Source organism: Neolamprologus brichardi, chromosome 12 (genome assembly GCF_056152115.1).
Source record: "Neolamprologus brichardi isolate AB-2024 chromosome 12, ASM5615211v1, whole genome shotgun sequence".
Lineage (NCBI taxonomy): Eukaryota > Metazoa > Chordata > Actinopteri > Cichliformes > Cichlidae > Neolamprologus > Neolamprologus brichardi.
Genome location: NC_142115.1, coordinates 14,602,031 through 14,615,538, shown reverse-complemented (window position 1 = coordinate 14,615,538; position 13,508 = coordinate 14,602,031). Strand labels below are relative to the sequence as shown.

The 13,508-nt window shown below is 41.4% G+C and overlaps 1 protein-coding gene across 2 annotated transcripts in view; it reads right to left on the bottom strand.

Moving 5' to 3' along the window:
- The window catches only part of LOC102780940 (tetratricopeptide repeat protein 28-like), a 181,911-nt gene extending 168,635 nt beyond the window's left edge, over positions 1–13,276 (bottom strand). For both annotated transcript variants that reach the window (XM_006805912.3, XM_035914396.2), the window contains exons 1-2: positions 13,091–13,276; positions 10,297–10,593 (exon numbers count right to left, since the gene is read on the bottom strand). In XM_006805912.3, the coding sequence (XP_006805975.3) occupies positions 10,297–10,593; positions 13,091–13,120 (327 nt within the window). In that variant the 5' untranslated portion in view covers positions 13,121–13,276. The remainder of the gene's footprint in view (positions 1–10,296; positions 10,594–13,090) is intronic.
- Positions 13,277–13,508: the final 232 nt, after the last annotated feature.

Here is a 13,508-nt window from a genome sequence, read left to right as displayed (position 1 = left end):
ACTCAAACGGCTAATTGCAATAACCTGGCACAAATGAGTAATTTAGCTGCCTAAAAGCGAGCCCTGAGATCTAGAAGGAGCACTTTAGATGAATGAATTAGGCTGAAGGCCATTACACGCCAAGATATTTGGACAGAAACAGAAGCTTCATCTTTCATTGGGCTGGATTTGAATATTAAACAGTCGCGCCTACCGTCTCGTGGCAAAATCTGCGATCACCACGGAAGCAGGTTAACATAATCTTGTGCCTGCTGAACTCTTTGTTCCAAACTTTCATTGTTTATTAGAGATCATCTGTCATTAATCATGAACAACATGCCAGTTAAGTCAGTAATTGCAGAAAAATTGTGACCACGCAACTCTTAATGGGCAACATTAGGTCATACTTAAACTGAAGGCTGATTAGATTTCATGTCGCAGTTCCAGATCAGCAACGCAAACAATTAGGACGTTTTTTAGCGATACATTAAGTGATTGCTTCTTAATGAAATGGTGACAGATGTGAAGAGACATATTGTTTTTGTATTAGCTGGCATTTTACAGCGCTGTATTATGCAAAGTAATGCTGCCTGTTCCTATTTGCAATAACGAGGAAGGATGCCTTTTTTTATTTTTAACTCTCCCAGTTAATATAAAGATGCCTTTTGAAGTTGTGGCCGATAGAAACGCCGAGGAGAGACGCTCATCTCGTAAAAGCATCGCCTCCCCGGCTGCTGTTCGCCAGTCGCTGTTATCCATCAGTGAGAAAACTGGGAACTATTTACAGACATCTTTTAAGCCCGCAGGGGTGAGTGGGAGATACAATTTGAGTGGAGCATTTCTCAAATAATATTCAGAATGCATTTGGGTGCCTTATTTCAGCAAGTGTAAACAATAATGCAATTCCCTATGGTTTTTGTAATTACAGGTATATAAAAAAAGAAACATTATATTACATTAAAGTGTTCCTAAAGTTTTCTGTTTCTTATTAGAATAAGAAACAGCAAGCTAACTGGATAATGGCAAAGTTTCTGCAATAAACTGAACAGAGAAGTCTTTCAGGACAAGTCTGACACACACCTAAATGTACACATGATTCATTACTTTCATGTAAGCACTATTTTGGTGCTGACTTTCTCACACCACTGCAGTACGTCTTTCCAAAAAGGCCAGTCTGCCACCTGAGAACAACATTAGTGGCACCTTTATCCCTGCCCATTTATTTCACTGGGAGGAAGCAGGGCGTATGACTCATGGAAGGACGTTACATCACGAAAAGGTGCTCCATGAAACAGACCACAGGCTAAAGGAGGAATAGTTTCCACTAGGATGTAAGTCCAACCCAAACCCAGGCAGTGTACTATAACACAATGCTTTAGTGATGTTATGCATGAGCAGAAAGACAGGGTTTTTTTCTTCTTTTTTCTGCTGGATCTGACACAAGAGAAAAAAAACGAGTGTTTCAGTCACCTAAAGTTCAGAAGTGAAGGCAAGAGGACCAGGAAGCCTCTCAGCTCTGCTATTCATCTTGCCATGCTTATGCGGTGTATACTAATGGGCTGCTTGCAGGTTGCTCTCTGCTCTACCCCATTTCCCCAATGGGAGCGCTTCCTCCCTGCAGCAGAGACAGGCTGAGCTAATTCTGGAGACATCCAGGTCTTGAGGCCTGAGCCTTGCTTAGCTTCCAAGTAGGAGGGGCCAGCGCACTACAATATGCAGCTGCTTATGAGACAAATCTCTGCGAGAAAAAAAAAAAAGAGCATCCGTGCAACCCTAGGGGTTATGCGCCAGGAGCAGGGTGCAATTGTTTTTCTCATTTCCTCAGTGTTGTAAAGCTGATCCACTATCAGGTGCAGACTGGTATGCCACGAGCATGGCAACGAGCTGGTTTTCTCTGGCTCTTTTGACATTTCTTCCCATGTAATAGCAGGCGAAAAGCTATTAAGCTGGTAATCAATTTGTGCATTCGGAGGTGAAAAAGCATTCTGAGGGCGCAGAAAATCTTTAACATGATTGAAAGTTTCTTATTTGAGGAGCTTACCTAGGCTGACACGCTGTATTTCCTTTGGGACAAAGAAACCGCTGCTTTTAATTTTCAAATAGCTTATCTGCAAAATGGTTAACGACAAAGAAAGATTTTTGTTAAACTAAAACACACACTGTGGCCAGCAAAGAGAAGACCAGCTTCATGAATTCTACTCCCACAGACGTCGATTATTTTCTTCATAGTGTTACATCCTCACTGCGTACGACTCTGTGGCCTTCTAAAGAAACAAGACAAATCAGCCGTGCTTGATTCAATAGTATAAATGAGCATCTTAAAGAAGATAACACGTAGGCTGAAGAGGAAATGGCATTGCACTCATTTAGAACATCTTCCTTTGGCCTGGAAAAATTGTTTTGTTACTCTATAAAAATGAAGTCCTGTATAAAGCTGTGTATCAAAGGTGGCATTAAACCATTACTTTAAAAGGTCTTACTTGTCCAGCTGTATTAACTAATCATTGAATAATTTCTAACCTTCCTTTTATCTCAAGAATTCTTGAAAGAGTAGCAGTAAATCAGCTAACTGATCATCTAAGGAGGCATAGTTCAGATTTCAGAGCTCATCGCAGTACAAAAACAGTGTAAGGAAAGGTTACAAATGATCTGCTTAAGGCTTCAAACAGTGGACTCATCCCTCTTCTTGTGTTGCTAGACCTCAGTGCAGCATCCAATACTGCTCACCGCAGTATTTTATTACAGAGGTTAGAGGATGCTGTTGTTCATATTGTTCATGTAAATGAGGAGTCTTCTTCACACACTAAAGTTAGTTATGGCGTTCCACAGGGTTCTGTGCTGGGACATTATACATTATACAAGCTTCCCCTTAGGAATTAACACTGCATACATTTCCATTACTATGCAGATGACACCCAGCTTTATTTATTTATTAAGCAAGATGAGCTCATTAAAACTGTAGGCATGTGTTGTAAAGACCTGGATTACCTATAATTTACCTCTAAATCCAGTCAAAACTGAGGTCACAATCCTAGAAATGTATTTAAATGGCACTACCTTGGTCTCCAGTAAAACTGTGAGGAATCTTTGACTCATTCTTGATTAGGATATCAGCATGCACATGATATGTAAGACTCCTTTCATTCATTTACCCAATAGCTCTAAAATTAGGAACATCCTGTCTCAGAGTGATGCTGAAAACGAAAAAGGAGGTCATGCATTTATTGGGGTGTTTTTCCTGACATTGTAGGGTCTTTACTTTACAATATAAACCATACTGAGGCAACTATTGTTGTGAATATTTGTTATATAAATAAAACAGAGTCGAATTAAAAGCTCTGAGCAAATCCAAAAGAATAAAACCCGCAGAGAGTACACTCGAAATTTGTGAAAATGACATTTCTGTAAAGCAGTCAGTAGGTGCTAATGGTGTGTCGATATATCGGGGATTATCATCAGAGTGATATCAGCTCCCAGCTCTGACTCATCCCTGCCCCCTGGACAGTGTGGAGACAGGCAGCTGTGGGGTGAGAGGGAGGTCATCATCACCCACATATCAAACTAAATTACATCACCCTGAAAAGCTCCACTGAAAACTGAAAGCCTGCCTTTGTGAACTTTGCAAGTTCCAGCGACAATGATATATAGTGTAAAGATCCTGTGGTTAGTATAAAGAACACACACGAGATATGCTAAATTTCCTCCTTTTTATTTTTTTTTAAACAGCTGGTGTTTCTTTAAAGCAGATTAAATTTTACTAAACACTACAATTTGGTGTGGAGCCTGGGTGGCAGAGAGGAAAACCACTTGGCCACCATCACGGCAACCCAGCTAAGCAGGATTTGGAAAGACTCTGACAAACTGTAAATTTAAAAAAAAAAAAAAAAGGGGGGGGGGGGGAGGAAAAAGCTGCTAAACAGAACATCAACTATCAAATAAGCATATGAGCAAGCCTGGATATATCTTCTATCACTCATATTACAGATCTAATTTACGTGTCGTGACAAAGCTGCAGACGGAGGATGTGAGCTGGTTCTAACAGGATGTGCTCGATGTTTATGCGTTCAATTTTGAGCGAGTTGTCAGCCTGAAAGAGCAGAATGAGATTTGGGATGCAAGTAGCATCCATCAGATTCATAACAATGTCGTAGCTCAAGCAAATTTTGTTGCATACTTACTAAATCGTAGCTCATGGGAAAGAAGACGGGCTGACTCGAGAAAGAAGCATCTTTTTGTAAAATGAGTAGCAATGAAGCAACAGTGTTGTGGATACCATGTAAGAGAGAGCAACACAGTCGCGTAAGTAAGTACAAGTTCCAGCTCATCTGCGTAAAGAATGACACAGCTGCCAAGGACGTGCTGCTGAAATCAAAACAGCCGACATGTGTGTGTGTGTGTGTGTGCGTTTGTGTGTGTGGTCACTTTCCCTCCATCGCGGTGCATATGTGCTGTACTGCTTAGCCGCAGCGGCCTTCTAAAGGAAAAAGTCAGAATTTAACTGCTCCCGCTTATTTCACAGATTTTCCAGACAAATAATTTCAGGTTTGTGCCCACTAGCGCCAACCCTCTGTCCGTCCCGGCCTCCCTGGCCTATAATTATATGCCATTCATTTGATTTGTTCATTAGGTCAACCCTCGGCTGGGTAGAAGCGAAACGGAACCCTCTTATTAGTGGTTCATAGCTCTACTCTCTCCATGGTGAAGTGGAAAACAAGAGTGGGAGAGAGGAAGCTGGCTGGAAGATTTCTCTTTTTCCCTTTTTTGTAACCTGATTGCACCTCCTCGTGATGAGAGGCAGCGGGGAATTTGCGCATACTGTGACAACAATTGAATATTACCAACGCCTATTCCAAAAAAAACCACAACAGTGGCATGAAGTCATAAAACCTGTAACATGCTCATTCAAACTTTTTCTAACATTTTTGGACATTTTTCATGGCTTTTCAGTAGATATAAAATTCCTCCTTCATTCTTACCCCGTATTCAATTATAAATGCCGGAGCTCTTTCTGCAACCTCTGAAAATTCGCACTAATTAAATCAAACAGTTACAATCATGTAGTGTGCCTCGTCACTGCAGCGGGATCTTCTAACAGATATGCTGCTTTAGATGAGATCATCTGCCCCATGTTTCTCTATAACTCAATAATCTGACAACATGGTGCACAGTATAATGAGTCTCTGCTGTCTATTGGTATTCTCAGGACTAACTAGAGGCATTCATATCGTATAATTATTTATTCATAACTTTGGAAGGTATGCAGGTTGATGTCCTCTGTTTCTTCAAATCAAACCAGCTCACGCTAACCATAAATATGCATCAAAGGATATTATTAATATTAATTCACACACATCGTGGCATCCGAGTGAAGATCAGAATTTAGCATTTATTTTTACATTTCATTCTTCTACTTACATTTTGCAGGCAGTTTGTGGGGTGATCCAGTACAGTATGAGCAAACTCACCTGTGCAATATACTTATATTAATTATCTTAAAATAACAGCATATCCTAATTGCATTTTTAGGTTTTTTTGATATTTTAAAGTATTGATCAAAGGTCTTGAGTGAACCCTCATTTCTTTATATTTTGATTCCAAGGAGCCCGACTTTTCTATGATTTGATTCTCCAGGCTTTCTAAAGATCTTTCATCTTTTCTCGGGACGCTGGCTTCTTTACATAGTGACTCGTTTTCGGTTCAGTCCCTGTAGCCGACCCTTATCAGAGGCATGTTTTTGTCGTTGTTTGTTAAGCCACAACTTACGAATCATTTAAGCATCTAACTCAGGGGGTGAAAAGTGTTGTGTTTACACATAACAACAACAACAACAACAGCAACTTAGCAAAGGATCAATTTTAATTTGAATCTTTGGGCATTTTGTTACTAGCAGCCTGTTGCAAAAACAACATCATTTGTTCATATTTTTATTTGTTGAATCTTTGAAAAAAGCCAAAGATAACACAGTTTGACAGGAATAAATACTATTTTGCACTGAGATGGTTCTCAAAGAGCCAAAACTTACATTCGGTGTCCTTCAAGAAGCCTGGAGATGACTACAAGACAAATAACACAAAAGTTTGCCTCAGAGACTTCAGGCTGTGTTGAAGAATAAAGGTGGTAATAGCAAATACAGATTTTCAAGGTCTTTATAATTGCACCAAGTCTGTTTATCTCTTATATACTGCATTTCCATGCTTGTTTGTCCATGTTTTAATAAGTAACTAAGAATTCACACAGATTTTTATATTACGAACTGGCCAAAGACGGCAGTTTTGTTTATGATGTTCTTGTTGTTTATTTCTCTGTTTGCACCAGAGAAGCTCCATCATAGAAAATAATTGAACAGCTTTAATGACTTTCAGCTCTTCTTCACACAGTCTTTGAACATTTAACAAGTCCAAAATTGATGTGGCACAACAGATAAACACCGGCCACTGGCATCAGCGAATCTCATCTTATCAGTCAAAACAAGGCGGGTTCCGATGCCTGGCCAATAAATCGGCAACTGATCCTGAGCTGATGGTGTGTCATTAACTTTTTTAATTCATGTATCCATGAACCTAAATGCTTTAACCAAATTAGCATTTACAGCTAAGGAAAAAGTCAAAAATATTATATTCCATCCTACAGAGGGCAGTGCCAAATCTCATGCAGAGCCATTCGACAGCAGAGAAATGTCACTCAAAGCCACAATCACCAACATTATGATAGTGCTGACAAACCAGTCATTTCCACTGAAACCAGAAGGCCATCCAAAAACTCCTTGTTGACATAATTCAGTGTGGATAACACGCAAACTGACTGATTGAGTCATCCAGCCAGTGAGACCCCAAAAAGGCTACTGAGCAGAACGGCATTCAAATGTAGACAAACTGAGTTTCTTTAATGAATCCACACATACCATACTGTAATCTTCCTGCACTATGACAAAAACCTTCTCTGCTCTTCAAACATAGACTCACACATTATTTCAAAAGACTTTTGCCAGCTTACAGAAGCTTTAGTCTATTAATCAGCATGAAAATAACAGAACCAGTAACCAAGATGCAATTAAATCCACATTACAGGTGGTGTGAATGAAAGCACAAAGAAAAGCACGAGAGCTGTGACAACTCTCCCCGTGATATCAAAAGCTAGTTTCTTTATTCTGTACACACACCGAGATTAGATGAGAGCTGCTTTAACGGACTGTAATACCAACAGGGAAGCATTACACCCCAGTGGTTTTCATCCACATGAAAAGTAGAGCACCGCTGAGAGTGGCAAAAGATGAGGTCTTCAAATCATACGCACACACACAATGCCTTTCTTCCTGTGACAGCAAACTCCCGTGTCATCACCCAACGCCGCAGGAAACAGAAGCTTTATGCTCCATCAGGGTGTCAGCATCCACTCCTTACGCATTTACTGGATATGGTGCCGCTGTAATTAAAGTCCCCTTTCAGCACTCCACACACCATGACCTTTTCCATTGCAAACACTCATTGTCTCAGTTAAACCCAAGGCCTCTCTATTGGGACATAAATGGACATTTTAAGCTGCTGAAGAAGAAAAATGGATCGAAATAAATGTGTTAAAAAAAAAGAAAGAAGAAGTGTGGCAGCCTTGTGTGAAAAATGAGGCTTGATGGTTTTTCACCACCATTATGAGTGGGTGTAATCTGCAACTTTGGCAATAAAGATTTGAAGAGACGGAATACCCATGACAAGTGCCATCATAACCTGTAATCAGAAGATATGCAAATGATAGAGATGTTTCCCCTGACACTGCGGTGCCAGTTGTCTTCTGGGTCCCCAGGAACTCTCCTGTCAGCGCTCAAGTAGGCGAATAGGAGTGATGACAGAAAGGCCTGTTTGTTTAACATGTCACTGGAACAGCAGTGCTGAGAGGAGGAGAGCAGATGGAGGAGAAGAGCGGCAACGGATTTCCATCTAGAAAAGAGCATTGTCCTCTCAGTCGCTAAAAGACACTTGAGGCGCAGAAAAGGATCACGAAACGCTCGCTGCGAGCAGATGCCGAAAGGTTTGCCATCTTACGGTGATGCCACACACTCGGCGTGTTGATCAAAAAGTTTGCGAGAATATCATTCCCTTTGTTCTTCCATATCAATAATGCACAGCAAAAGACGCGCCATTGTACGCCGCAGTTACCCTCCATCACTGGCTGCAGATTAAAAATGTGTGCAGACACAACGCATGAGCCCCGTGTGTATGAAATGGCACCCTATTTTGTTCTCATTTAAGCTTTTTATATTCAGTAAGAGGGAGAGGTACAAAGGGCCTAAAGCTGTCTTGGGTCATTAAACCCCACATTTTCTTTCTTCTTTCAGAATGTGTTTTCTGGCAGTTACAGCAAGGAAAGCTGACAGATTAGACAGGGAGCTCCTTCACAGGCTGGCTGTGGGCTTCAGGAGGGTGGGCTGCAGCGCGGGGCTCGGGGCAGCAAAACCACGCCTGTCACCGTTTGATGGGCCAGTGCAGAAGTGCAGTCATAGGGAGGTATGATTGATGATATTATGTACTCACACAGGATCTGAATGCCAGCACACTCCTGTGATTTAATCCCTGTTCTTTCATCAAACATCGAGCCACAGCAGATAGACTGCACTCCACCGAGCCCTTCTTTCCCAGAGGCCAACGCCATGAGTGTCAAGGCAGATATTACGAATCTTTTCTTTGAATCATGACTTGTAATTTGTACAACTATTCATTCATAATCAGCAGAATGGATTAAAAAAAAACGTGAGTAAAAGAGGCTAAATTCTTTTTTAATGTATCAAAACATCAACCTATACATTTTTTATGCAGGAAAGTTTGCTTTCACAAATGCTCTACCTTAATCTTTTATTAAACACAGTAATTCAGAAGATAGAAAAAAAAAGCATCAAGGAAATTAAACTGGCTGCTGTTTTGTTCTGCACATTAAAAAAAACCCTTGAAAATCTATTCCGGTTTGACAAGACTGCCCCCTAGTGGTGAGTCGAGAGATTTAATTTCTGCAAAGCAATATTGTGTAATTTTTAATACATTGACATAAATCCCTTTGTTTCCTGTTGCAAACTAAGACACAAGGGTCAAATTATACATCAACATCACGATGAACAAAAGCCCGGGCACGAGAGTGAAAACTGTCAAATGGCAGTAAATCCAGGCTGAGCAGAGCTACACAGATTAAGCGAACCATCCCCCAAGTCAGACCACAAAGAGTTCATTGTACTTGGATAGCGTGTAAAAAGAAGGCGAACGATTTTGGCAGTGATTTTCAATTATAGTTTGGTCTCAAAGGCCTCAGAGGTTTTGTGAAATTTCTCCCACTGTACGAGATGCAAGAGAGAAAAGTGACACCATAAAGTCAAGACTACTGTGACAGAAATTTATAATATCAAGTGAAATATATCGGACTAGCCGGAGCACACGATCACAACAACAGAAGTATAAAAAGCTGCAGTAAACAATAGGTGTGTTTAAGGCTGCACTCAAAGTCCACAGACAATGGGACAGGACGCACACGTCACCGACATAATAAGAAGTGACAGTGTCAGCTCTCACTGCAATGACACACTTTCACAGAGGAGGAAACCTACCTGAGCAAACGAAGACGCACAACCTCAGATCAAAGAAGAGGTGGCCGCTGATGCATCATTGGTAGCGACAAATTATCATCAATACCACTCTACCACATTATCATCAATCTCTCGCTGGAGAGACAAAAGTATCTCTGCGTGCTAAATCACGAAATCAATGCATTTCTATCACTGAGAGGAATTGGTCTGCTAGTGATCTCTGTGGCTGAGTAATGTGAAATCTATCGCAGGTTAGTCCACGTGGCTTGGACAAGATCAAAGACAAGACCCCAGAAAAGTTTGTATTGATCAGAAGCCACAAGGTTGAAACTGAAGGAGTGGAAACGTGATGGGGATTTGATACACTTTAAACTAAAGATAAATGATCTCATTTATGTGAGCAAAGACAGCGATGCAATGAAAATATAACTATGTGGCTACTTCATTACCAGCTGCGCTGAAAAAAGCTGCCTCTGCTGCCAGCAGTTTTTATAAAAAGATGTTTTTTAATAAGCACATTTGGCACGTGACACATTTCAATCTGTGCCAGTTTAGATTTAACCTTTGACATTCGTGGCGATGACACTCTATTTGTGCGCTAGTCAATGATTTCTATTAAAAAACATAAAATGGGAGATGTAGCATGAACAGTTGTTTAGTTCACTTCTTATGTTGTTTTATTTTGCAATAAATAAAATAAAAAAGCTCCTCGTTCTGAGAATCCACAGCTTTTTAGGCTGTTGAGGTGCACTTACCTTTGGCCACTTGGGATTAAGCTCACAAGCTTTCTCAGCATCTTCCAGAGCCGCTTGGTGTTGGCCCAATTTGAGGAAAGCCGCTGAACGGTTACTGTACAGGATGCAGTTCTGTGAGTCGACGTGCAGTGCATCACTGTACAAATGAACGGCTGCCTGAAAGTCACCTCGCTGACACGCCTCATTGCTCTGCTGCACTTTCTCCATGAACTCAGCTTTGCTCAGACCGTACCTGGCCCCGTCGTCTCCAACGCACCGGATAGGTCTGCCCGCTGTCCGAGAACCGAAGATTGAAAACTGGGGAAAAGGACAGGGAGCAGCCGGAGAGCTTTGATCAGTCTGACTGAAAAAAAAATCACAACACTTAACCAAGAGGAATTCCATTAAGCAGAGACCTCGGTGAGTGTTTTTCCAAGGCCAATATTTTAAGCTGTCATAGTCGGAAAAACACAAGTGAAGCAAATTTCGTTAATGATGGCTCAGTTCCATTAAGTGTCCTGCAAGGCCGCGACAGTGAGCCAACACGCACACTAAAAGGACCTTGGAAGTGGCTCATTTAAATGGAACACAGTCATTTTTATTGTGATCAATTACACCTGTGCTTTTGCTCCTGCAACATGCCAAAAATGTCTGCTGCCCACTGCTACCACTGCAGCACTGAGAACATGCACCTGAAGCACAAGGGACCGTTAATGAATGAAATGAATATGAAGCAGGGTGTTTTTGAAAGAGTGCATGACCCAGAGTCTATGCCAAACTCCCGTGTGCCAAAATAAAATGCATGTGCTGTGGTATTTGAGCTCAATAAGCCCTTTTCACAGCAGATATTTTGACGTGTCACATCAGGACACGGGTGCAATTTAGAACATTACTGCCAGCTGAATTGCAAGTGAGGCTCGGAGCCTCATTTTTGTGCCTGCTAGCTTAGCGATACGGCCTCTGGAGAAACTGCTGTCTGTGATTTTTCCTGCTGTGTCATGTGTTGCGAGGTTGTGACCCTGGTAGCATGTAAATAGTGCAGCTTCAACTCCTGCAGATGTGTTGCTGCAATATGACTCAAGTCAAAAGTTGACACAGCATGAGGGCCAAAATAAAACACTTTATAAGGCAACCGTTGTTTTTACAGTTTAAATAAAGGTTGTACAAAACAATCAGAGCTGTGCAAAACCATTGCAGACAACATTTTCTGTCTTTAGCTGCAAACTTTAATTATTTCTGCACATATGTTAACTTTAAATGAAAGCACAGTTTGTCATGATGTCACTCTTTACCAAGTAACCTTTTATCTTCATCTTCCCAGAGTCCACAGCTGTTCTTCATTCACACTTTTTTATTACAGCGTTACACATAGTGGTTTAAAGAACAACATCACTGTGACGTTCGGCCTAATAAAGACGTCTTCACTGCACTGCAAAATTTCCTACCACGGCAAATATAATATATGTGTTAGTGCAAGGCTTTCTCCCTGTCCCTCTTTATTTTCCACTCTTGCACTAAAACAGCAGGAAGACCAACTGTACTGACTCAGATCTTGCTAACTGCAACAAACCGGTAAGCATCTGATTGATTACAGTAAGTAGGAGAGCGTCGTGTCCGTTTAACAGGGACGGCTGGCTGAGTATTACTGAATCATGAAATTCATCTCGGGCCGCCTGGTTTTTGGGCTTGCTTCCATTATACCTCTTTCTCACCACACCTCCTCGGACTGAATTCTGGGATAGGGCTGGCTTGGTAATTACTTCCAGAGGCCCAGGGAGTAGAAGCAGCAGAAAAAAAAGAGTGCTTCTATGACAACCGTTAAATAACCTTTTGTATCACATGACAAGAGAGAAAAGATCATGGTTTTATATGTGTGTGTGTGTGTGTGTGGGCATCTCGTTTTTCTATTGCACCTCTAAGAGCAAATTCAGCACCTGAGGTTTGATCAATTCGTGTACGGTAAACCTCTGGAGGTTTTTAAAGATTTTTTCTTCTTCTTTGTCTTTTTTTTTTTGTGTGTGTAAGTGCCATATAAACCATAGCTCACCTTTCAGAAACACACAAACAGGCTGAGTTTGTGACATCTGCAACACAACCAACACTATCGCCAAGCCTGACATTCAAAGGTTCGCTCCCAAAGGAGAGGCAGGAGAGGCATCTATTATGGATTAGTGCTTCCAAGGCCCAAGAGAATGCAGGTTTTGACAGAAAAGTCCGCTCTCTGCTGTCTAATCTGCTACAACATACAGAGGGGGGGCTGCCCACTGCATGTGGGCAGCACTGGGCAGGAAGGGTGGAGAGTGAGAGATAATGAAAGCCTACATCAATACAGAGGACACCCTAACAACGTAATCATAAGGAGACAGAGATAGAGAAAGCAACTTATCTCTCCTACTGTAATGTAGTCCAGATTGCAGGATGGTCACAGTTCTCCTGGAGGAACTGTGTGGATTTGCTCTCGTTAATACACAGAAACTATCTGCCACTGTAAAGTCTTCTGTTCGTGCAAAAACGAAATAAATGTGCTCCAAGTTAATGTTGGAATCGAGCGATATTCAAATCAGATTTACGCTGGTTATTGTGTGCACTGGGACAGCCCACACATCCAGTGTGCAGAACAGTGCTGTATGCATGACTGGAAAATCGATAGAGGTCTTTTACGAGGTTTTCACAGAATGGTCATTTGGTATTTCCTGTCCAGGACGCGGAGTAAAAAAGTAATCCGGGGGCAATAAAATACCAACAAGTTGGAAAATGACAGCTGGCATGACAGCCTACGAAAGAGTCGTTTTAGTTCTATTTATATATAATTTACCTTTTCTTTCAGAGTCGCTTGCTTCTCCATCCCGTTTGCCTGCGACGGGTTATCGCTCTCATCCCATCACACTCTTTGTTGACTTTGTGACTGTTTACGCAACGAGAACTCTTCCAAGCGTCGCCAAAAAAGTCCACGTTGCAGCGAAAGAGTTGACAAAGTGCGAGGAAAGGCTGAAAAACGGAGCTGTGTGGCTGTTCAGGAGAAACTTTTTTTCTCAAGGAAAGTGCGCCATGTTGTCAAATCTTTTCCTTTTTTCTTTTTTTTTTCTTGTCTTTTTTTCCCCCTGTTGCCATAGCGGATTTTCTGAGCGCTGCTGCGCACTGAGAGGCAGGGAGATTTGCAGGAGTCGGGAGAAGAAAAATACAGATAATAATGTGTTACTTGGGGGGGGGCATTTAAATAGTAGAACTAAAAT